At 40.1% G+C, this 26745-nt stretch overlaps 1 protein-coding gene across 3 annotated transcripts in view; it reads left to right on the top strand.

The window, feature by feature from the left end:
• The window catches only part of HPSE2 (heparanase 2 (inactive)), a 715375-nt gene that overhangs the window by 574734 nt on the left and 113896 nt on the right, over window positions 1–26745 (top strand). For all 3 annotated transcript variants that reach the window (XM_063103268.1, XM_063103267.1, XM_063103266.1), the window contains 2 exons: window positions 3765–3871; window positions 9087–9201. In XM_063103268.1, coding sequence (XP_062959338.1) covers window positions 3765–3871; window positions 9087–9201 — 222 coding nt within the window. The remainder of the gene's footprint in view (window positions 1–3764; window positions 3872–9086; window positions 9202–26745) is intronic.

Here is a 26745-nt window from a genome sequence, read left to right as displayed (position 1 = left end):
TTTCAGTGGAAATTTTAAACAAGTGAGATCAAGATCCTGAAGCATTTCTTCAAAGAATTATAACAGGAGATGAAACATGGCTTTACCAGTATGATCTGGAAGACAAAGCAGTCAAAGCCATGGCTACCAAGAGGTGGAAGTGGTCCAGTCAAAGCAAAAGTGGATGGTCAGGAGCAAAGGTCATGGCAAGGTTTTTGAAATGCTCTAGGCACTGTGCTTGTCTTTCTGGAGGGCCAAAGAACGATAACATCTGCTTATTATAAGAGTGTTTTGAGAAAGTTATCCAAAGTTTCACCAGAAAAACGCCCAGGAAAGCTTCATCAGAGTCCTTCTCCGTCATGACAATGTCCCTGCTCATTCTTCTCATCAAACAAGGACAATTTTACAAGAGTTTTGATAGGAAATCATTAGGTAGCCACCTTATAGTCTTGATTTGGCTCACTCTGACTTCTTTTTGTTTCCTAATCTTAAAATATCTTTAAAGGGCACCCATTTGTCTTCAGTTAACGATGGAAAAAAGACTGCATTGACATAGTTAAATTCCCAGGAACTTCAGCTCTTTAGGAATGTACTAAATGGCTGGTATCATCACTTACAAAAGTGTCTTGAACTTGATGGAACTTATGTTGAGAAATTGTTTATATTTTTTATTTTTATCTTTTAATTTTATTTTTCCATGAACTTTCTAAAGTTCCCTCGTATGATCGCATAGCAGCTACACTGAATCTTTATATAGTCAGATCTGATTACTCTCTTGCTTAAATCCCTCCAATAGCTTTCCATCACTCTCAGAATAAAAACATCCCTCCTTTCTTCTCTGACCTCATATTTTAAATATTTTGTTCCCTCACTTACTACACTCCAGATGGTTTTCTTTTGGTTCTTACAAACAACAGTCCTGTTTCCACAGGTTCTTTCTCTGTGCTGTTCCTCCAGCTCCATTAAGGGGCTGGCTCCTTCTTTACTCAGGTCTTGACTCAGATACCACCTTCTGCAAGGGCCTTCCATGACCACTATCTAAAGTATTGACCCTCCCCTCCTGCCAAGTCACCGTCTAGTATATTACTCTGTTTTGTTTTCTTCTTAGCCCTTATTATTTTCTAATTTTATTTTATTTGTTTACTAGCTTATGGTTAGTCTCCTCCCTCTGACTAAAATGTAAGTCATTAAGAGCAGAGACTTGTTCTGTTTCATTGCTGTATACCTGCCCCTAGAACTTGGCGTGGCATATAGCAGGTGCTCAATAAATATTTGTTGAGTGGATGAATAAATGCATTTGATAATGCCTTAATATTTTTGGATATAAATTCTTAACCCTTTCTAGCTTCATTTTTTTTATATTCTTCCTAGGCAATTTCAACTATTTCTGAATATCCTGGAGGCCAAAGGCAAAAAAGAAAAACACAAATATATTACTCAGCTCCAGTTAGTCATAAAGGAAGCACAAAGTTTATCATGTGCACATATATTCTGCTAGCACTATATTTTAAGGGGAATCATAGATGCAGTCCTTTAATTTCACTATATGGCTCTGGTTTTTGATCATTTAAGGTACTTTTCTTGCTTTCTTATTTGTACGATTTCCAGCTTTCCGTGGGTTGGGTACTCTGAGTAGTGTTGAAAGGGTGAGAGGACTGACTACCTTGTCCTCAAATGACTCTTCTTTCTCTATGTTAATCTTTTTATTTAATATTTAACTACATGCCAATTTGACCTATACCATTAATTCTCAGGATTTTTCTTCTATTCCCGATCACAATCCCTACTCCCATCTCAAATTTATGTATTTTCTTTTACAACTCTATTTCTGAAAAGGTCAGTTACTTTGCCAACCCTAATATAAATAGGTTCCAAATAATGCAAACTCTCTAGTAAATGAGGTGATGGGGGCAAAGGAGCTGTGCCTGGGTAGAAATGAAAAGACAAATTTGATCATTTGCTGATGTCTACCCATGGGGTTGCCACATATTTTTTTTCTTTGGGGAGAAAGCACAGAGAGTTAAATTAAAATCATACTCATCAACTCATGGCAAACTATTATCATCTGTCCTGTTTTTTTTTAATTTTCACTTCCCCCTTATATATGACTTCCTATGGATTTGATATATGCCCTTAAGGGACATGCGTCCTTATATGCTATGTAATGCTGTTGGGTGTGAATGAGTAATTACATAAATAATATTGTGTCATAAATCTCATTATATATATTTTTTAACTTACTACTAAAGTTTTAAAGCCTATTCATGTTGTTGGATTTACATGAAATTTATTGTTCCAACTTCTGCATGCTATTTTATAATATGTATCCACCATTTTTTAATTTTTCCATTCCTCCAGCAATGGACACCTGCCACAAGCAATGACATACTCATACTTGTCTCCTTAGAGACCTGAGGAAGAATTTCTTTGGTATTTATGTTTGGGAGAAAAATTGGTAGGCCATGAGACCCAAATACACTATTTTCTTTATTCAGCCCCTCTCGTGCATAAGTGGCGTTCTCCCAGTTCCACCTTTTACTCTAGTCAGCACTGCAGCAACCAGAGCTAGGCCGGTGTGCAGGCTGTAGCCAACTTCGTGCTAGTGTAGTACGGTAGTACTCACCTCTCATGTCCTATTCTGGGACTTCTCTGAGGCAGAGACATGAAATACTCAGGGGACCTGCTCAGCACTCAGGCCTGCACATAAAAGGGGGTGGGGAGCGAGTAGAAAGCAGAAAGGGTTAATAGTTAAAAGGCTATTCTTGTCCTTCTGAGGACAGGAGACAAAGGATAAATGCTTCTGATTGTATCCTCCTGGAGATAATTCTGAGACAGTTTATAAGGTTCTCACCAAGATCCCTGTGAGACTGAGTACAAGTTGCCAGCAGTGGTTGTCAATTTGAAAATGCATACTTGTATTGGTTTTCCCTTCTCTCCTGTTTTAATCCCCTAGTTCCTTGTTCCTGCTCCTTGTTTTTATTTCTCAAATGAATTACCTGTAGACAAGTCTTAGACTCAGGCTGTGCTTTCATGGGCTACCCAGCATGCACCATTACCCATAAGTACGAGCAGATTGCTTTCCAGAGTATCTGCACGCTGATCTGGATAGTTTGGCCAGTCTCCAACTTGTGGATCAGAGGGGCTGGGCCGTTTCAAAACTTCAGAGAGCCACCTTTTGACAAGAGGCTTGCCTCTGCTTGGAAGGTATGCAGCTTCTCCCTGTGCAGGGTCTATCACCTGTGGATCAGTGACTTTTTTTTTTTTTTTACATTTATTGCAGTTATTTTCAAACTATGGTTGCAAGTATATGCCCTGATAATTATAAAATACCTCTTCCAAACATTGCTCTCTACCCTCTGATGATTCATGACTTCTGACGCATGGACAGTGCACGTATCATAGATGTGCCATAACAGAGTACTGAAAAAATTTTCTCAATACTTGTTGATATGGAAACATGACACAATTTATATTTTCCAGTGAAGGGTGTTGCAGTCAGCTTATGTCTTAGGATATGCACTTGTTCTGTCGCATTGTCACTTGGGTTTACTCAGAAAAAAAATAATTTCTCTAAGTGCATATGTGCCAATGATAAAGCTTTTGTGTGTGTGTGTGTGTGTATGCCAACTCACTGTACTGGGTGCATCATCATGAAAAAAGCGCATATTATGACCACCTAGGAGCAGACAATCAGAGAAACTTCCTTAAGGGAGTGTGTGTTGCTTCTGACTTGGAAATAGCTTTTAAAATCTCATTATCCCCTTCTGCTTTTGTTGTGTGAACAGGTGGTTAATACCTACACCCCAGGAAAGAAGATTTGGCTTGAAGGTGTGGTGACCACCTCAACTGGAGGCACAAACAATCTATCAGATTCCTATGCTGCAGGATTCCTGTGAGTAACACTTACAGTTTCATCCTCAGGGACTTTCAGAAAAGAACAGTAAAACTGTGACACCTCTCATTCTTTTGCCCATTGCAGGGGTGAGGCATTCATTTGTGAATGTCCATAGTCATTCAATGAACAGTGATTAGTGCCTTCTCTAGATACTAAAATGTCAGGCACAAGCATCATAGAGCAAAGATAGCAGTAGTAGTAATAACAGCAATGATAATAGTAATAAGAGCTTTATTTAATGTCTGCAGTTCAAAACACAGTGAAACAACATACATTTTCTCATCTAATTTTTGCCATAGTCTTGGAAGGATTGGTAACTATAAGGCATGGTGTTTAACCTCCAGAAACATGTGATTGGAGGAACTGGGATAGGAGATAACTACATTGTAAAGCTGTGGGAGAAAAGTGCCTTAGTAATAACAATACCTTTATATAGTGCCAAGCACTTCTGAAGTGCTTTATATATATTTAACAAGTTAACAACCAGTGAAATCAATGGTATTGTTTTTGTAACAACCCAGTGAAATAGATACTGTTATTATCCCCATTTTATAGGTGAGGAAACTGAAAGACAGAGTTGAAGTCACTTGCCCAAGATCACTTATTTAGTTAGTAGTAGAGCTCGAATCCAAACCCAGGCAGTGTTCTCCAGAGCCCAGCCTCTACCACTGCAGTGGACTACCTCTCCTTCTACACATGGTCTAGCTACAAAAGGAAAGTGATAGACATACAAAGGAATACAGAATTTCTCTGATTGGGAGTATCAGGAAGGGCTCTGTGGAGGAGGTGTCATTTGAGGGGAACATAGAAGGATTAGTCTGATTTCTACAGGAGGAAAGTGGTAGTGATGGCAGAGGGGAGCATTCTTGGCCAAGGAAACATTATGGGCATAAGCATAGAGGACGGGAAATGATTAATGTGACTAAAGCCTCACTATCTGCAGGGATGTAATGAGGGCTGAGGCGAGGGAGGGGATCTACCACCAACTCATGGAAGGTCTTGAAAACCAGGTAAAGGAAATGAGGCCTTGTTCTATACTCATGGCAAGCCATTAAAGATTTTGGAGGAGGAGAGAGATACAATCTGACATATGTTTTAAAACTCTGGCTTTGGCAATAGTATGCACAAGAGTTTGAAAGAGATAGGAAAATGAATTTGAAGGCTACTGCAGTCATCTTAAGCCAGAAGCATGAGGGCCTCAGACTGGCCTGCCAGTATCATATGGCAGGGACTAACCCCTCGGGACCATGGACTAACCAAGTGACTTGTTCCTGGTCTGGTATAGTTTTTTGGCTGAGCAATGTCCTCCTAAGAACTGCAGTTTTGCCCTCAGCTACTTTGTTTTGCTACTAAAAGCTGTTCTTAATTATACAGATGCAGTTCCCCTTCACTGAGGCAGCTTCTTTAATATATTTGTGAAGGACAAATCAGGCCAGTCAAGTAGATTGCCTTTACAGATGGAATCCTGGCAAATACAGATGAAGATAATGAGTCAGTGTAATTCGTGGTAATACCTTGTGTCCTCCATCTCTGTACCCTCAGCATCTAGCATTGTGTAGCACAGAGTGGTTGTCCAACAAGCATGGTTCCAATGAATAAAATGGAGTGAGGTGGTATTTGATACAATGTTGGTGTGCATCTTCTCTCAAAAATACTGTCCCTACTGATTTAATATGAGCCCTGTAGCAAGGGTGAGAAGCCAGATTGGCAGTTACAACTTGCAGGGGACCCCTTGGAAAAGGCAGAGGAATGGTTTTTGCTCAGCCATCACCAAAGGACTCTGCTGCAGGGCTCAGCAAGCAGCCCAGTTGTACTGAGTATTTTTATGAGCATTCTTCCCTTTAGGAAATGATGTGAAATGAGAAATGCCATGACCTTCATGGAGGAAGCTGGAGCACAGACCTGTCTTTTCATGAACATCACCCAAATATTCATAGATCCCTGCACTCACTTTGCAAAACAAAGATAAATGTAGTTGTTTAGATTTGGGTTATAATTTAGATGCCCAATGCTTGGTTGACACTGATCAGATGGAACTAGTTAATTGTGCCTCTGGTCTTCTCTGTTACCTGTTTGTCACACATTTGGTCTCAACTCCACTAGCAGCACCCAGCAATGTGCCCTTTGAGTCCAGTTTTCCAAGGGGCATAAATTGCTTCCGGGGGGCTGGGGGGGGGGAAGTAAAGCATTCTAGGAAACTCTAGAAGGTAGCAAGAAATTGAAAAAAATGCATTTTCTCCAGGATTTTATCGATGTATAGCATAACCATGAGCTCACTAAGACACATACACATGCATGGACATATCAGAATTCTCTGCTACCAAGTATTCATGGGTAGTGTTTCCCAGTCAGGGCTTTGGGATTCTTTGGAGCACTACAAATACACCCCTGGCACACTGCTGTGTCTCCAGCACCTAGAAGTGTCTGGCACACAGTAGATATCCAAAAAACTTTCGTGGAATGGAAAATAAGGGTCAGAGTAGCATTCTTGGTGCGACACAGTCATGTTACCAACTTTCTCTACCTGAGCATAGAAGGGAGTCTTGGAAGACCATTTATTTCCCACATCCAGAGGGCTCGTTATTACAGGAGAAAGATGAAGATAACTTCAGTACTAAACATCCTGCTCTGAAAGCCATGGGGAAGCAGCGGTTCTGGCCGTTGTCATTTTTGAATGTTCTAGATCCTGGATATATTAGGATGTGAGTTTGGATAGAAGGATGCACATCCTTCCCTCTTATTTTAGAGTTTCTTCGAAAAGTTCTCAGATACTAACAAAAAAATCAGGCTTACTAATTAACATGTATTTGACGACTGTACATTCTATGCGGGTCACTATGCTATGCTCTATAGAGGTCACAAGTAGGAACTGTGTATACATAGGTATTTATATACCCAGTGCTTTACCAATGACTTACATAGCCACACAAGCATTTTTGTGCATATCCTCAATGTGGAGAATAATGGCTGCCATTTATGGTTGATTAATTAATGTTATTGAATAAATAATGAATGAGTGAACAAATAGGATAAGATACAATCCTGTATAGATATCCAGATGTTGCTCAATGTAGGTGCTCCTGTAGATGTGATTACGCTTTTATGCATTGTTTTCTTTCTTCATTCACTCAATAGCATAAGGATAGAAAGGTGAGTAAGTAAAAACAAATTTATCTATATTTGTTTTTATAGATAAATACTTGTTAGATATAGACCTTATTGTATTTGTGCTGTTTCAGTGTGGGAAGACCACTGATTTAGAAGACATTAGCCCAGAATTCATGTTATGGTTCTACCACAGGACATATCTTGATGAGTTATCTAATACTGTGCCTCAGTGGCCAAAGGAAAAGCTAAACCTGTTATCCTGACTTCACAGGTTTTCCAAATTAATAAAAAAATAAAGGCATGTAGCTTGGCCATGTAATGTTCCAAAAGCAATTTCAATTCCTGGGTTCACGATGTCCCAATTTGAACAAGAACAAAAAGTTCTACTATATTATAATCATATTTTTATTTTTATTTAAAACTTTTGTTTTTATGTTTTGCTTTCCTTTTGTTTTGCTTTGTTTTGGTTACTTTGTCAGTACATATTTGTCAGTTTTTAGGGAAATAAAGTATAATTGTAAATGTGAAAAAGATTTGAAAATATACATAATAATATTTATTCATAATTTAAAAATTAGCAATGCTCTTTATTCCAGCAAGGATAAAAGCTTAATTCTTCTACAAATCACAGTTTTGGAGCTCTATATGTTTTCGGATTTGGTAAATCATAACTCTGCATAATTTTTCCCTAGTTTGCTGAATGGTGAGTCTCAAAGTTTCCCAGAATCTAATTTTATCCAGATAAATTTCAACTTAACAAAGAGTATTGAACACATACATGGTGCCAGGCACTGTGATGGGTGTTTTGCTACAAACTCAAACATTGTGTCTATGCTTGATGAGCTCACAACCAATGGGGTGGGGTAAGTAGAGAAATAAGCAAGTGATTATCATTCAGTGGGCTAGCAAGGGGGTATGAATAAGAGTTCTCGGGAACTATAGAGGCAGGCACTGCTGTTGGCTTGGGCAGCAGAGTTTAGAAGGAGATGAAACTTGAGTTGGAGATTAATAGATGGGAAGCAATTTGCCAGATTAAAGTAGGTGGTATAGAGGAGGAGAGGAAGGGTATTTTAAGCAGAAGTGAAAGCATGTATAAAAACTCAGGTAAGTATGAGAAAGTATGGTGTGCTGGGGTAGCCAAGAGTAGTTTTATGTGGCTTAGAGCCTCTGGGGAATGGGGTTTAGGGTGAGAGACGAAGGGAGATGACAGATAAAGCTGGACACACATATGCTTGGGATAGGTTGTGAAATGCCTTGTCTCTCATGCAGAGAAGACTGAAGCTCTGAGTCGCATTTATTACACATATATTATTACAGTTAGAAGTTTCCCTATGTCTAGAAGTAGGAAGAGAGAGAGAAAAACAAACAAATACATGAAAAGGTGATTGAATTGAATGTGTAAATAGTGAAGGCAGAATCATCAGTGGGTGTTGTAAGAACCAAGAGGACAGTATTTTTGAGGGATGACATACCCAGGAAAATGGGTGTTTGGCATAGTGGTGTACACAGTAAGTGTATGAGCAATGCAGGTCCTCCACTGCAACATATGTGTGAACTTCTGAATAGTTAATTATAGTGCCAAAGAAAATTATTATTGCATTGACTGCTGATGGTAATATATGAGAGGCACAAATGACTGGAATACTCTTGCATAAGTCATAGGAATGTGTGGGTTAGAATCCCATAAGAAGTACATGTACAGTGGCAGAGTGCAAGCAGGGGAGTTTGAGTGGTGGGATGTATAGTGTGTGTGCTTGTATGATTGTATGTTCTGTGGTCAGGAGGGGAAGAGGGGAGGACATTAGACTTACAATTGGCTAAGGTGTTCATTTGTTGGTATTCCAGGAGTAAAAGGTAAGTCATTAGCAACAAGCTATTTTTTTACCAGGACAGTTCATTTTACTCCCCTTGACCTCTGTTTCTTTCCCTATAAAATGAAGAAGCTGGATTTGCTGATCTCTATAATCTCTTATAGCTGTATATTAAGGTCCTAGGTAAATTTAGTGGTGAGTGGTTGGTGTGTATGTTGTAGCCAATCTCTATAGAGCTTGTTATATGCTATTTAAAAGCAATTTATTGATGTAGCTTTTTTCCTCGGCCCTAGATGGTTGAACACTTTAGGAATGCTGGCCAATCAGGGCATTGATGTTGTGATACGGCACTCATTTTTTGACCACGGATTCAATCACCTCGTGGACCAGAATTTTAACCCATTACCAGTAAGTATGGGATAAAGATTCCCAATTTCTTTTCCGTATCATTCAGTTCTTTTGATCATGCATTCTTCTACGCTAGGAGAATCTTTCTCCTCTTCTTGTTACCAGTTAATTTCATAAATCAGGCAGAAGCATTCTTATCATTCACTTGACCCACTTCACAGATTTTTGGCTTCACCACACACACCTATCCACACACATATTTTATATGCACACACATACACTTGCATATATATGCATATGCACATATACATTTATAAATAATGTATTTATTACTATTATTTTAACAAATCTTGATGCAGTTGAGATTCCCCATCTACTTGTGGCCTGTTTGAACTCTGCTTTAGAGTGAGTTTTTCCAGACTGTTTTCTTTTAATGCTAATAGAAGACATTACTTAATGTCAAATGCAACATGTTGAAAGCAGATGGGGGGATTGTTAGCCAAGATCAGATAGAGTAAGAACCCATCTCCTGGGGAGTGGCTGAAGTGCACTTACGTTTAGATGTTGATTCCTATGTGACAATGGGGAGATTTTCCCAGAACAACTTCGCTAGGAAAGTAAAGATAAGAATAAAGTAGAATGGCAAAAGCAGAGATCTGCGTTTGTCTAGTGACCTTACTGGCCAATCAGAGAAATCCCACTTAGACCAGGAAAGCTATGCTTATCAGAAATGTTACAAGGGTTATCCTTTTTCATAGACATCATGATGAAAGGTTAGACTCCTCTCATCAATTCATAGAATTTCAGAGCTGGGATTCCTCTTCAAAACGACCCGGTTCCACCTCTTTTAAAAGAGGGACTGATAGCCCATGGTGGAGCAGGGAAGGAGGGATGTATATGCTCTAGCCCAGTGCTCTTCCTACAGAATTACTGCTGCACTGGGGTCCACAATAAACAGACCAAACTGGAACCAGTGAGTGTTCTTGCCATTTGCTTCCCTCTGCCTATTTCTGCCCCATATCCTCCACCCCACAATCCCTGAGCCAGGAGGCCCCCAAGCCCAGAAGAGTTTTGCACCCAACAGCACCATTTCCAGTCTCAAAAGAACCCCTCTAGGTTAGAGTACTAATTATTGTATCACTGGGTGCACACGACTCCAAGACTCCAGTGAAATCACAAATATTACAACCAACTGGCACAGTTGCCTTTATTCACAGGACAAGGATACCTCTTCCAAGTATGTGTGTGGAGCTGTGATGGGAAGGGGTGAAGAGGGAGTTTTCAGTTTGGAACCATAGAGGTTTGTTTTGTTTTGTTTACCTCATATCCTTGCGGAAATAAAACAAAATTATCAGAAGAGTATCTGTGAAATGTAAGCATTAAACAAATATAATGTCACACAGAAATAAATATTTATTGAACATCAGGCACTGGGGAAGAGACTAGTAATAGATAAACAAATAAGTAAATAACAGAGTACTGTGAGGGCTTCTTTAGGTGCATGTTCAGGAAAGTCTTCTCTGAGAAGATGACATGTAAGCCAAGAGCCTAATGACAGCAAAGAGCCAGCTATGCAGATTTCACAGAAGAGCTCTCCAGGCAGGGAAAGAGGCTCCAAGGCAGAAACAAACTTGGCATGTTTGAGGAAACACAAGCACACCAGAGTGACTGGGGCATGGCAGTGAAGGGGCAGACTGGTTGGAAATGAAGTAGGCATGGGTCAGATCACACATGTAAGCCAGAAGGAGTTTAAGTTTTATTGTAAGTACTACGGAAAGCCATTGGAGGCCTTTAATCAGGGAAGTAAATGATGTAACTAACATTTTATAAAGATCACCCAGGCATAATGAATGCACCAAATGTTAGTTATTTTTTTTAATAATGTAGATAATACTTAACAACTTACAGGTTGTTTCCATAGATGGTGCATCACCAATGCCTCTGTCCTTCCTCTTTCCTTCTTTCCTTCATTCCTTCCTTCACTTATTAAAATTTCATTCACTCTTCTTGATTATGCACTATGTGCTGATTGCTATTCCTGCCAACGTGCCACTGTGGTGAACCAAAAAGACAAGGTCCCTGAACTCTTGGAGCTTATACTGTGGGGAAACGTACTGAGAAATGGAAAATAAACACACAAATGAACAAGATAATTGCAATTTGTCATAATTGCTCTGAAGAAAGCCTGGTGAGATAAATATGTCTATTTATACTTATTTTTCTGGAGAGAAACTAAGGTTCTATGAAGTTGTTAAGTAACTTATTCAAGGAAAGACAAGTAGTAAGAGCTGGAGCATTCAGAGTTTTCTAGTTCGAAATCCATTTTTCTTTTCGGTGTGCCACATGTTTCTTGCAGTGCTCTCCTTGCAGTGTGGTCTGAGGCCAATTTTGCCTTACAGTTGAGTCTGGATATGAAAACAGGCATGTTGGGGAACTGAAAAGAAGAAAGCAGGCTAGAACAAGATGGTCTTTGCGTAACTAGACAGGCTTAATTCCAGAGTTGGACAGACCTGGATTCCATGTTGACTCTCTCTGTACCTTTGCATGGCTGTGCATGAGTTAAAGGCACAAGTCCTCATGACTTTGTTCTCCCTGAATGAGAGTTTTTGCTAGTGCCTTTCTTTAAAAGCATGGCACAAAAGACCTTGGTTGATACGTGGTGGAAGCAGAGCTCATAGATGTTCATAGGAAGCTAAAACAAATTCCACTGACTTAGCACAAAGGTTCAAATGAGCTGGGCAGCTGTATTTCTGGAAACACCAAGCTCTAATAAAGAAACCGTATGTAAAAGCACTTAAAAAGGTAGCAGGCTTTCCTTTTATCTTTCTTTGCACTAATAAATTCTGCACCCTATAAGTAGAGAACTTGGCAGCTGGAAGAATGTGTCCTAAGTCTCCCCTGGAAAGTTTACAAGACTAGACCAGGGTACCAATCTGACAGACACTGCCGCAGGCCCCTGGAATGTGTAATGGGGACAGACCTGGGAATCGTATTGGTTGCTACTTGAGAGAGTTGTGCAATTGATAACCAAACACTGCCAATAAAAACTTGTGGATTCTACATTGTGATTAAATCTTCAAGAGAATTTGTTAAGAGTTTAGGGGATTAGTGAGTTGTGTTTTGGTTGCATCCCAGAAAAATCAGTATTTTCTGTTTCAGTTCCTTCAAATCCAGTACATTTCAGGAAGAAATTTTCTTAGCAAATACTGTCTTGTTTGTTTTTGTTAGTGTTCTTGGATAAATTCAGAAAAAATGAGCATTTTGGCCTTATTGCTGCTCAACCCATATCCCATATTCCCCCTTCACCTGCCCAGACAACTTTGATCTCAGTTTGAGGCATTCCAGCCCAGCTCTGGCAGGGCTATTCCAGTGGTGCCAGTCTAAGATTGAGAGAATACGAGGATGGTCCTTTAAAATAGAAACAGCCTCGGAAAAGATTATTTTCAATTACATCTCTTGTTCTTCATGGTTGTTCCTCTAGAAAAGTGCCAACCCTCCTCCTGATGTGAGATTTTTTCTTCTCCTGGGAAGAGAAGAACATTTAATTCATCCATGCTTCATCACTCAACTCACGCCCCTTTCCCCTGACCCCCCTGCCATTGGGAAAGAGGGGACATGAGAGTCTCCACAGCTAGTTAGTCTGTCATGGGCTCCCTTGGGAGTAGGCGATGTTTGTGCAGAAGATATCTGTACATTTGGTGGACATAGTCCAGACCCCACCAGATATGGGCATTTCTCCTCAGAGGGGGTTTTGGAATTTAACTTGATGCTTTTTTTTAAGAGCTTGATTTACAGAGCTTTCAGAGAGAAAGGAATGGTGAATTATTAGTCAACATCTTCTTAACTCCCACTCCAGGCTAGCTAAAGCAGTCTTCACACAAATATAATTCAATTCAAAAAATGTCAACACCTCAAAAGTGTCTGGCTCTATGCTAAGCATTCTGAGGATACACAGAAGAACACCCAGTTACAAACCCGTGTCCCACTGATGCTGAATTGATGCAAAAAGAATAGCATCTAATTAGGAAGCATCATAAGGAGCAGCAGGAGCCTGGAAATATGACGAGATTTGTGGGTTCTAGTCCTAGCTCTGCCATTAATTAAATATGTGTCTTTGAGTTCCGATTTTCCCATCACTTGAATTAAGATAAAAAATGCCTCCACTATCTACCTCCAAAAGTTATTGTTACAATCCTTGAGGAAGTTAGGTATGACAATTCTAGAATTCCGATTTTGTATATACACATATAGAACTGGAAGGGAACACATCTAAATGTTAAAAGTGTCTTTCTTTGAGTGGTGGGATTACAGGCAGTTTTTATTTTCTTCTTTGTGGATTTTTTACATGTAAAATTTCTGCAATCAGTAGTATTGTTTTTAAAATCTGAAAAACAAAGTCTATTTTTAAAGAAAAAATAGATTGCCTCAAAAGGATTAAATGCTTTAAATAGCTAAGCAAATATGACCTCGGGCTTACTTACTTATCATTCATGTTTCATTCATTCATAAACACTTATTACATTCCTGTGCTCTATACTGTGCTAGACACTAGAGACATTGTCCCTGTCCTGAAGAAGCTTGTATATAGACAGGGAGACAGATAAGTTAGCAAGGACTATGGCAGAAGTGCATGAGTAAGGTAGAAGAGGGATACAGAAGCCAGATTGTGTGGAGAGCAGGCATGGGGCATCAAAGAAAGCTTTCTGGAGGAGACACTGCCTGAGCTGCATCTTGAAGAAGGGCAAGTTAGCCATAGGAAGAAGAGTTCAGGGTCTTGAGGGATCTTCCAAACAGAGGCAATGTGCAAAGAGACAGAGGCATTAATTTTGCAATAAGTCATGGTGGATAAATTATGAAAATTATTTAGGAAACTTTTCCCATTACTGTCCAGTGGCCACACAGGGTGTGTGAAAATTAAAGAATTTCAAAGCTTCAGACCTGGAGGTGGTAGGGCAGGGAAAGTACAAAGCCCAGCCAAACCGGCCTGTGACCTGTTTCCTGGTGTAGCCTTCTTTCTTTTTTCTTTTCTTTCCCGTGGGAGCCATCAGAAAGATGAAAGAAGCAGAGTGTACCTGTTTAGGGATAGCTGTGATGTGAAACCCAATCCTCTCATTAGGGGCCCTGACAAAGACTTCTCCATGTGCAGCCTTCCTTTGTGGGACCCTCTGGCTGCTGAGAGAAGGGCATCCTGGCTGCAGGATCAATCACGGAGACTCAGGCTAGCTGCACGTCAGTGGCCGAAGAACCTGGGCTGCATGCCCAGTGGACATGATTTACTTCTTTTCTCCTCTGCGCCTCTAAACCCTGGCTTCTTAGGTCAGAGCCTGTGCTGTGCACCATCTGACCATGCAGGCAGCTCTTTCACCCCTAATGCTTTTACACAGAAGCTTCCCTGATTTTTTTTTTTTTTACTACCAGATCTTGTTCTTTGCTTATTTATCAACCTGAGCAGTGTGCATAGGATGTCAGCAACACATGGCCAGCAGTTGTAACAGCTCACCCTGATGGAAGCCTTCACCTTGGGAAGTGGAAAGAGCTTTGGACCTGAAATCAGAAGATGCAGGCTCAAAACACGGCACCATAATTTTCTAGTTGCATGGATCTTCATTTCCTCCTCTGTAAAACGGGACTAACTGTGCTGGTGTTGGAGAATGGGGAGGATTTGAAGGTACTGATTAAAAGTATTGGCTTTGGGATCAAACTGACCTGGATTTCAAACCCAGCTCTATCATTTACTAGCTATATGCTCTTGGATTTATTACTAAACCTCAATAAACATCAATTTCCTCTCCTATAAAATGAAGATAATAATGTCTATCTCAGAGAGTTGTTGGAAAGGATTAAATGAGCCAGTGCATATGTATCTTTTACCACATGGTAAATACTCAATAAATTTTAACTATTATTATTTAAAAAGTCACTTTGTGAAGTGTAAAATTCTGTAAGTCCTAATAATAATCACTAATAGCCTGAACATAACTATGGTGAGATACTACACATTTGAATATTTGTACAGATATCTAGAAATCAATTCAAGTAGTGATGACTAATGTATGAAAAAACTTTTTTTTATAAAAGATTACTAGGAAACTAGAAGACCAAAAAAGGAAAGCTGTGATTCCTGCACTTGAGAGGAATTAACTGCAAATGGTTAAGGACAAACTAAAAATTACATTTTATTTCCCTCCAGAGAAGATGCTGCCAGCCTTTCCCAGGAAAGGAAATTAAGGCAGTAACCAGGCTGCAGTACTAGGTCTAGCACTTTCATTTGGTATTTATAAATGGCCCAATAAGCCCTGAAAACCATGATATGTCACATCAAAGTGCTAATGACAGCACATTATGTGAATCACTGAGAAGCAGCAATTGAAAATCCCACTCTGCCATCAACCATTTATATTGTTCCCAGATTGCAGCACTGAGGGATTACAGCGACAGCACATTGTGTGGTGACCTGAATAAATTCAGGAGAAGCAGCAATTACAGCCTCACTGCGCTTGAGCTGAGAAGCGTAGTGTGCCACTTCTGAGGCATCCTGCAGATGAGGAGCAGCAGGGTCAGCTCTGGATGAGCAGAGCTACACCTCACCTAACCTCATCAGCTCACCAAAAACACTAAAAAATTACCTAAAATAATCTGACAAAGAGAGAGTGGGAGGGAGGAAGGCAGAAAAGAAAGGAAAGAAGGGAGAGGAAAGAAAGGAATGAACTTTGGTGGATTCATCATATTTGCCACAATATGATGAATTTAAGGTTATTTCATTTTAGATATTTGCAAACATTAAGTGCACAGTGATGTCTGGTTATGACCTTTAGAGACCAACAAATAAGTCTCTGATAGAAGTGACCATGAGAGCCAAAGATATTATATTAATATCTTTTTTTTCTAATTCAATTATGTTTTTGTGGTTGTTTAAATTACATTTTGTGATTGTACAAATGAACATAAAATTGTGGTTTTTATTCTTATTTAAATACACTACAGTATTTATAAATTTTAAAATCTATCAGCCATTAGGCACCTCACTCACTCACTTTCAGCTATTATCAATTTCTGCTTATTTCATCTGATTCGGTTTTAAGCATTGAAAGAATTAAATAGAACACACCGTTCTTACTTACTCTAAATTTGATCCAAGAAGATCTGCCTTCTACTCCAGAATTCACTGCCCTCATCTTGATGTCAACATCCTTATAGCTTTTCTTCCTTAGAGCAGTGATTCTCAAGTCTGGCTGCAGATTATAGTCACCTAGGGAGCTTTACAAAAATATCTGTGCTCAAACCAAAATTATTCCAAGTAAAAATAATGAAAAAACATGGATTTATTTTATATGACATTTCAGAAGACACATTAAAACATATAATGGGTATTATAACGTGCAAAGTTTTCTTGAAGCATATATATTTAGTCTTGTAATAGTTGCCTGAATGTTTTGCTATTAAAATAGAGCACTAGTGGGAAATTATGGGAGATATTGCTCGTAAACCCTGTCATCAGCAGAGCTCTTAGAACTAGGTAAGAAATAGTTCAATGGTCACTGATACCTAGCTGAATGTTATGAATTTATAGCTGAAAAAGATTTGGGTAGGTGTTGGTGTGTTCTAGTACTCTTTATTACTCTAAGAACTAGCCTACAGTTTGTCAAAGGAAGATAAGGTCTTATCAATTTATTTTTATTTCTATAGAAAATTCATGGTCAGGAAAGTCATCAAAATGAGACTTTTAATAACCAACCCAAAAGATTTGAGAGTCTTATGAAATAGACTCTTAACCTGATTATTTTCCAAGACAGTTAGTACAGCAATACCCACAATACCATCAGGTAAAAAAAAAAAAAAAAAAAAAAAAAAAAAAATCTGTGCTCAGGCACCAGCCCCAGAGATTCTGATTTAGTTGGAGTGTAGAGGACTCCAGGTGTTGGCATTTTTTAAAGCCCCCCAAGTGGTTCTAATGTGCAGCCAGAATTGAGAAGCACTGGGTTAGAGACTTCCATTTACCCTAAGTTAGAAATTACTTTTCCTTTTCCTCTACTCTTCTGTACTCCTCTTGCTCCAACAGAGATATTAACAAAATACTTAGTACTACCATCATTCATTTGACAAATACTTATTATCTATTACATGCCAGACATGTCTAGTTTCTGAGGAAATAGAGGTGAAGGAAAAAGACAAGATCCCTGCCCTCCCTGGAGGTTACAGCTTAGGAGAGACTAAAAATAACTAAACTAATAAATAATTAATTACAGAATTTAGAATGCTGTGTAGGAGACAAACAGGTTGCTAAGTTGAGTAATCAGGAGGGAGACCTCTTTGGAAAGTGTGGCCAACTAAGTCTTCACTGAAGAGGCAGCCGTTAGGGTAGCTGGTGGAAGAGAAGCACATTCTCTCAGAGGAAACAGCATCTGCAAAGGCTGCAAAGGGGAAACAGCTCAGTTACACTTCAGAGGCCATGCAGTGCCTCTAAGACCAGCCTGAGGCTTTGTCCACACGTGGCCAGGCACAGAGGCGATCCCCTAATGCCTACAGTGTTTCCCCATCACTGACCCAGCCATTTCCATGTGTACCCTCTGTCACCTGTCATCAGGCTTTGAAATGAGAATGTCAAGACATTTGGGACTTTGTTATACTATTCTATTTTTGTGTATGTTTGCAAATTTCAGTGGTAATTTTTTTTTTTAATGGCCTTGTGCTAGGGTGTTGTGACATACACTAAAGCAAAGCACCATTTTAGTTGCTGTGGAACACAAAAATAAAGTCAGATTCCTTCTCTCAATGTTTACAATCTGTTCAGGGTGACAAAACATAAAGCCTTGGAGAGATAGTAAATAGGTGATGTACGTAAAGTCTGTCTTGTTCACTCATTATGTCCGGAGTCTAACATGAGTTTCTCTGTGTAGAAGGTACTCAATAAATATTTGCTAAAAGAAGGGAGGAAGGGAGGAATCCAAATGAACCACAGACAATAGGTTCTTTAGACCTCTGAGATAGGAAATATTACTACTGGCTGGAAAGGAGGATCTGGAGGGGAGAATTAGAGAAAGCTTGGGCAACAAGATGTCATTAGTGGACATTTGTAATATTAGTTAACGAAAGAACACATGTTCCTGAGAAATCTTCTTGCCCCAGGGCACTGTGGTGTTGTGACAGCAGAAAGGAAAGGAGGCCTTAGGATAGAAGGCTCACTGAGGGGAGGACCAGGAGTTCTGGATGTCACTACAGGTTCCTCCACCAGCTCACTCATTGTGGGGCGCTGGGTGCTCTGGGCCCATGTCAAATGTGAAGGTTGAACTTGGTCGTCTGAGTTCCCCTTGAGCTCTGATGTTTTCTAATTCATCTTCAATACCTATTTCCATACCAGTATCTTCAGATGGACCTCCCTGCTGAACTTAAAACCTTGTAAAATAAAATTAAACTGCACTATTTCACTTTGAAATCATTCAGGGAGTCATCTCTTTTCCCAAGGCTGCTGTAGCCCTATTATAGCACTTAGCACTTTCTTTTGTTATTAGAATTGTTTGAATACATCTAATTTCCTCTCTCTGACTATAAGCTCCTTGGAAACAGAAGTCATCACTCCTATGTTCATACCCCCACAATGCTCTGATTACAGTCAATCCTTGCTGAATTCTAAAGATGCTTGGTGACTGGGATTCTGGAGGCTGCAGTATATTGCTCAGTAATGGAAAGATTTAAGGCAGGCTGTTATTGTCAGGTGCTGTGTGCAGACTGTGTACAAGGAAGCAGTACAGCTTAGTGCTTAAGAGCCTGGGCTCTGGACTCAGACAGATCTGGACTCAAACTCTTCCAGCTCCACTGTCTATTTGCTGTGTCGCCTTTTGCAGATTCCCTCATCTTGTACCATCTGTATAATGGGGATGCTAATAGTCCATACTTCATAGGGTTAGTGTCAGTGCTTAAGACAGTGCCTGACATTTAGTAAGTACATAATAATATTACCATTATCATATATTCTAAATATATGAAAAGTATTCCTTGGACTTGGTTGAAATTCTAACATATTGGGAAAGATAGGAACACCTCGGAAACAGTCATCCCAGTAGTACCAGACAGGTTCTATTTACAAATTATCAGTAACAGGAAATATTTTAGTTACAACAATGTTAGTTTGCACATAGAGTGTGCTTCAAAATCTTCAAAATCCTTCACATTTTATTTAATACTTCATATATATAATAATAGTTTTATTCTTTGGCTTCTTTGACTTTATTTTTTATGCCCTACTTTAAGTTTCCACAGCTTACTTATTCCATTAATTCATCTGCCTTTTCCAGCTTCCTGATAAGGTAAATAGGATAGATATACTCATTCTGTTTGGCAGAGAAGAAAACTGAGACCCAGAGAGGTCCAGCAATTCACCCAAGGGAACAGAGCAAGGCAGTGGTTCAGAGTTCTGTGGTTCTTCAGTACTACTTGGTCTTCTCCCTCTGTTTGGTTCTGTCACAGCTTTGTCAAGAGCAGAAGAATCTGGTCGACTGTATCCCCTAGAGGCAAGGTAGATAGAAATAGCAATGAGGAAGCAAAAAACTGGCTTCAAGGTAAAATAAAATGATCCAGAGATAAAACATTTAACTGTCGTTTAACCGCTGACTTTTATAGGTTTACATTTTTACTTAATAATGAAAGTAAAAAAGGAAGAAATGAACAAATTTTCAATTTCATGCAGCAGCAGGTTAGTTTCACTGCTCACCCCTAATACATTAATGGAGCAGTATAGGGTCTTTACATTCCTTATGGCAGTTACCATTTTGCCCCATTATTATATATGTACGTGTCTACTCCCATAAAAATGGGATGACTTTAAAACCTCTCCTCCCCTAGAACCATGAACTGTGCAGGAGCTGGACTGTCCCCTAATGTTTACCCATCTGATGATGGATGTCAGATCTAGAATCAATTAAATTGTTTGGGAGAGCTATAACAGGGCATTTTCCTTCTTGAGGAAGGTTCCAGGATTGGCTCTGAAAAACTAAAGGTCATTAATGTCCCTCCCTTTATCTTACCTCCTGGGAAGTACTGTAAACATATATTGGAGGCCTTGCCATGAATGTGACCTGATCTTGACCCTTGCCCTTGGGGGCAGGTGGAATAGAAAAAAAGATGTCAATCCAACACATCATAACAAGTGCCCTCAGTCTGTGCAATAGGAGTAACAACTGAATTCAGTTAGGGGTAATCCACCATAAATCTCCAGTTCCCATTCCTCTGGACATACAGGGCTGTAGATCGAGATGTTATATCTCTTACTATCCTTGCTATCTTTTAGACCTTAATCAAGGTTATGAGTTTCATTTCTTCTCCTGGGACCAGTTGGGACAGGATAGGGAGGCAAGTTGGGGAGTGATTTATGTGTCCTACTACATGTGAATATCACCACGACATGTAAACATCATACTACATGTTCCACTTCTCTACACATGACTCTTCTCTATCAGGAGACTCCCCTCTGGATGTTATGAGCATTCACAGCACAAGCATGTGAAATTTCAACACCAATATACATTCAGCAGTGAAAACCACAGCAGGACACTGAACTGGCTCAAAGGGCTTCACCCGCAAGGTCAACTTAGATTTATTTTCCCTACTGGGAAACTTGCCCAAACTTTATCAGTTGAATTGAGGAGCCCTCCTCCCCGACAAAAGAGAAAGGATAGTGTCTTGAGCACCTGTGTCCAACAGAGCCATAAAAGTTTGAGTTCCTTCCTCTGCAAAGTTTCCCAGCATGCTCAAGTGGATGCATATGACTTTTGGTTCCCCTTGGAGACAGGGAGACCTCAGCCCTGCCTCTAGTCATCTTTAGCCTTAAAAACGCTAGAGTTGGGATAGAGGGGAAGAGTAAGATGTTGGCACTGAGGGAGAGCACAGCTCCACACCAGTAAGCAAGGCTTTGCATTGACATTAATCTGATTTTTTTAATAACATATTTAGTGAGATATAATTCACATATCATAAAATTCATCTGTTAAAAGTGTACAGTTCAATCATTTTTAGTATATTCATAGAGTTGTACAACCATCACCACAATCTATTTTAGAATATCACCCCAAAATGAAGTCCCATACTTATTAGAAGTTGCTACCATTTCTCCCTTTCCCCAGCCCCTGGCAACTACTTTTCTACTTTCTCTCTATATAGATTTACATCTTCTGGACATTTTATATAAATGGAATCATACAATATGTGACTTTTGTATCTGGCTCCTTTCACTTCACATAATGTTTTCAAGGTTCATCTGTGTTGTACTATGTATCACCACTTCATTACCTTCTATTACTGAATAATATTCCATTGCATGGATATGCCACATTTAATTTATCTATTCATCAGTTGGTAGGCATTAGGACTGTTTCTGCTTTGTGGCTATTGTGAAAAATGCTGCAATTAAACATTTGTATGCAATGTGTGGTATATGAGGGTACTGCAAAAAGTTCATGGAAAAATAGAATTGAAATATAGTACAAATCTTTCCACGAACTTTTTGAAGTACTCCTGTATGTTTTTCATTTCTGTTGGGTATATACCTAGTGGTATGGCTTGAATGATGGCCTCCCCTCCAAAATTCATGTTGAACCTTAATCCCCAATGCAATAGTATTAAGAGGTGTGGCCTTTGAAAGATGATTAAGTCTTTGGAATGGGATTAGCATCCTTATAAAGGTCTTGAGGTTGAAGGGAGTGTTCTCTTGCCACTCTGTCCCTTCCACCATGTAAGGACATAGCATTCCTCCCCTCTGGAGGGTACAGCAAAAAGGCACCATCTTGGAAGCAGAGTTCAGCTCTCACCAGACAGTCCTGCTGGTGCCTTGGTTTGGAATTCCCAGCCTCCAGAAACATGAGAAATAAATTTCTATTCTTTAATAAATTATTCAGTCTCAGGTATTTTGTTATAGCAACACAAATGGACTAAGACACCTAGAAGTGGAATTTCTGGGTCATATGGAAACTCTATGTTTAAAGTTTTGAGGAATTGCCGAACTGTTGTGCAAAGAAGTTTCATTATTTTATTTTCCCACCAGCAACGTATGGGGGTTCCAATTTTTCCACATCCTCACTAAAATTTGTTATTGCCTGTCTTGTGATTATAGCCATCCTAGTGGGTACATATATTAGTACATTTCTGTTGCTTATAACAAAATACCTGGAACTGGGTAATTTATAAGAAAACAAAATGTATTGTTTACAGTTTCAGAAGCTGGTAAATCTAAAGTACAGGGAATACTTATAGTGAGGACCTTCTTTGGCGGTTACTTTGGTGATGCAGGGTCCCACATGGTGAGAATGGTGGAGAAGAAAGAGATTCTCACGTGCTCTCCTTTTAAAGCCCTCAGAACTACGCCCGTGACCACCACTATTAATCCATTCACTATTACACGGTCCTACAGTCCAATCACCTCTTCAAGGCCCCACCTTTCAATTACCGTAATAGGATTTTCTACCCTCTTTACACTGTCACAGTAGGGACAAAGTTTTGGGGGGACATCAATCCACAGCATTCCACCCCTGGCCCCCAAAACTCATGTTCTTTTCACATACAAATACAATCATTTCATTCCCATAGCCCCCAAATCTTAACTTGTTTCAATTCAAAAGTGCAAAGTCTCAAGGCCCCATCTGTGAAATCAAAACAAGTTATCTACTTCAAGACACAATGGTGGGACAAGTATACGGTACATATTCCCATTCAAAAAGGGAGAAATAGTCAAAAAGAAAGGTGTAATGGGTCCCAAACAAGTCCAAAAACTAGAGGGCAGGCATCAAATCTCAATGCTGGCGAATCATACACCTTGACTCCATGTTCCACATCCTCTGCATGCTGGTGTGGGGTTGGGTCCCCAAGTCCTCAGGCAGTTCCATTCCTATGGCTTTCCCGGTCTGAGGCCATGCTTTAGCCCTCACAGGCTGGCATTGCACACTGGTAGCTCCACAAATCTGGAGTCTCTGTGGTGGTCCCTCTCTCACAGCTCCGTTAGGCATTGTACTGATAGGGTTTCTCTGCTGCAACTCTGACCCTACGTTTCTGCTAGGTGTTGCTCTATCGAAGGCTCTATACGGTGAATCTGCCCCATGACAGATCTCTTCCTGAGCCCCCAGGCTTTTCCATACATCTTTTGAAATTGGGGTGGAGGTTCCCAAGCCTTCACAGCTCTGGCATTCTGCAAGCCTACAGACTTAACACCACGTGGACACTGCCAGGGCTTTTGGCTTGTATTTTCCAAACCTGTGAGTCCAGACACACCTAGGGCCAATTTAGCCACAGCTGGAGCAGCCAAAGCAGCTGTGATGCTGGTGTGGGGAGCAGCATCCTGAGGTAGCCCTGGGCAGTGAGCATGTGGAGGGTCCCTCAGGCCTGTTCCCCGAGACCATTCTGTCTCTCTAGGCCTCAGGGTCTGTGATGGAAGCGGAAGCCTCTGAAATGCCATCAAGGTCTTTCTTCCCTTCTCTTGATAATCCCTTTCTTTTGTACTCATCTCCTTAACAAAGGATTGCTGGGCCATACTATTGAATTGTTCTCCCTAAAATGCTTTCTGTTTCTCTACCACATGGCCAGGCTGCAAGTTTTCCAAATCTTTACACTCTGCTTCCTTTTCAAATTCTGGCTTTACATCATATGTTTGCCACCATAACTCAGCATAGACTGTTACAAGTAGCCATGCAGCTTCCTGAATGTTTTGCTGCTTAGAAATTTCTTCCTCCAAGTACCCTGGGTCAGCACCTTCAAGTTCCACATTCCAAGTTCAAAACTTTGAGTCATGAACAGAATGCAGCCACATTCCTTGCCAGTTCACAGCAAGTGTGATCTTTGCCTGTTTCCAATAAGCTTCTTCTCATTTCTATCTGTGATCTCCTTAGAATGGTCTTTATAGTTCCTATTTCTACAAGCGTTCTAGTCACCACCATTTGACCAGTCTCTAGAATGTCCCAAACTTTCCCTGGTTTTCTTGTCTTCTAAACTCCACAAGCAGCTAGGCTATTTCTAGCCTGCTCCTTCAAATTCTTCCAGCTTTTACTCATTACCCAGTTCCAAAACTGCTTCCACATTTTCAGAGTCTGAGACTAGTTTTGTTTCATTTGTCTCATATGGTATGATGGTGAATTTTATGTGTCAACTTGGCTAGGCCACAGTACCCGGATAATTGGTCAAACATTATTCTAGATAATTCTATGAAGATATTTTCAGATTAAATTATCATTTAAAACAGTAGATTTTGAGTAAAGCAAATTACCTTCCACAATGTGGATGAGCCTCGTCCAATCAATAGAAGACCTTAATAAAAAAAGAAGACTGACCTTCCCTGAGCAAAAAGGAATTCTGTCAGAAGACTGCCTTCAGACTTGAACTGCAACCTAAAATCTTCCCTGGGTCTCCAGTCTGCCAGCCTACTCTGCAGATTTCAGACTTGCTAACCTCCACTAGTATGAACCAATTACTTAAAATCAGTCTTTTTCTCTGACTCTCTCTCTATGTGTCTCCATCTTTGTCTCTGTCTGTCTCTCTCTATACCTACATTTATATATGTACATATATGTGTAGTTGTGTGTGTGTGTGTGTAGTTGATGCTTGAACAATGTGGGGGTTAGGGGCAACAACCCCCTACCCCCATCTCCCTGCACAAAAGTCTGAATATAACTTGTGACTCTCCCAAAACTTAACCACTTAACTACTTAACTACCACTTAAGTGTAGTAAGTAGTTAGTAGTCCCACATACACTTTAACTAGTTAACTACCACTTAAGTGTAGTAAGTAGTTAGTAGTCCCACACGCACTTTCCCCCTTGTCATTGCCATGTGCACTCCAAGTCCTGTGGGGGTGGGAGGATTGGGGGGTAGAGGTGTGCCTAGTTGTTACTTCAGTAGTAGTTAAGTACTAACTACTAATAGCCTACTAACAGCCTACTGTTAGGTAGGCTACTTAACTGTTTGGTTAGGTATGTCTGCATGACATTAACCAAAATTTTTCCAGTATATTTATTGAAAAAAATCCACATACAAATGGACCTGTGCAGTTCAAATACATGTTGTTCAAGGGTCAACCGTGTGTGTGTGTGTGTGTGTGTGTGTGTGTGTGTGTGTGTGTGTGTGTGTGTGTGTGTGTGTGTGTGTGTGTGTATTCTATTGGTATTGGTTCTATTTCTCAGAAGAACCCTAATACAGACAGCATTTAATTAATGACCTTTATAAAATACTAACCATATTATGTTGAACTTCACCTATTCATCTCTTTTTCTCCTCTCCCATGAGGAGAAACATTTGAGTTAAAGTGGCTGAAATGTTGGGTGTGGAGACTTTGTTTTATCTCTTCTTTCTCAAACATATAGTAGGCACTCAGTAAAACTTGAATGAGAGAGGGACTGATTGGGTGAGTGCATGACTGGATTTCTTCAGCTGCTGTTATTGCCTTCCCCAACATCTCCATTAGACAAAACTATAGCTGGATTTTAAGGTCCATCTCAAAGACCAACTCTGTCTTGGCGCTTTTCTTGAATTCTCCTAAGTGAATGTTTTTTCTCCTGTTTCTAACCTCAGTAACATTTTATCTGTATCATGTATGGTGTTATTTATAAATATTTATAGTTTTTTGTAAGCTTGTCATTATTTCCCTTTCTAGAATATGAGTTCCTTGAGGGTAGGGTCTTGGTATACTTTCCTTATATCTTCTCTAGCACCCAGTACATATTCATACCTAAAAGACATGAAAAAACTGTTTGCTGAATTAGATTCTCAAACCAGGGTAGGGAATCACTGGTGCAAATGTGCTAATTACCCACAGCTGGTCTTAAAGGTGTTTTTGATTATTAGTTAGCAGCTCAGATTCCCTTTAGGAAACATGGCCTTTTTGCTAATGATCATTTTAAACACTATACATCAATGTGATGACTGGTTGCCTTTAAAATGGGTCATAAAGAAGACCAGGAGTATGTCAGCAAGACAGCAGAATGGGGAATTTGCAGTTATTGTCCCCCCACAAAAACATCAATTTTAACAGCTATCACACACAAAAATACCTTCACCAGAGCTGAGGAAATAGGTGAAGAGATTACAGCCCCTTGGTGTAGGACAGAAGTAAGAAAAGATGCATGCAAAAGGGTGGGAAGAACAATTTATACCCCTATCCCAACACCAGGCAGCACACCACTGAGAGAAATACCTTCTGTTTGGAGGAAGGAGAGGGAAGTGAGAACCAAACATTGCCTTGGATCCTGACACTGGAACTGCCCCAGTAAAACCCAGCACTGGTCAGGCCCCCACAGGTCTAGACTTCAGGCTCGTACTTTTAGACTAAGCCCCCAAGCCTACCCTGTCACCAGGAAGGATCCTGCAGCCCAGGACAAGGACAGCCTTAGCAGGCTCAGGCTACAGATCACCTCCAGAACCTTCTGGCCTCCAGAGTCCCAGGCTTCAGGCCTCCCTAACATAAGGCCTTACCCCATAGCCCTGGTCATCAGATCAACACTGGAAGACCCCTGTGGATACAGGCTCTGGGCCTATTCAGCACTAGGCCAGGCCCTGTGGACTCAGCCTTAAGGCCCACCCCAGTGCCAGGTTGGTACACTAGACCTCAGGAATCAGGAAAAGCATTTGACAAAA

Source organism: Cynocephalus volans, chromosome 7 (assembly GCF_027409185.1).
Source record: "Cynocephalus volans isolate mCynVol1 chromosome 7, mCynVol1.pri, whole genome shotgun sequence".
NCBI lineage: Eukaryota > Metazoa > Chordata > Mammalia > Dermoptera > Cynocephalidae > Cynocephalus > Cynocephalus volans.
The sequence above is the reverse complement of the archived record's forward strand: the minus strand, read 5'-3'. Positions and strand labels throughout refer to the sequence as shown.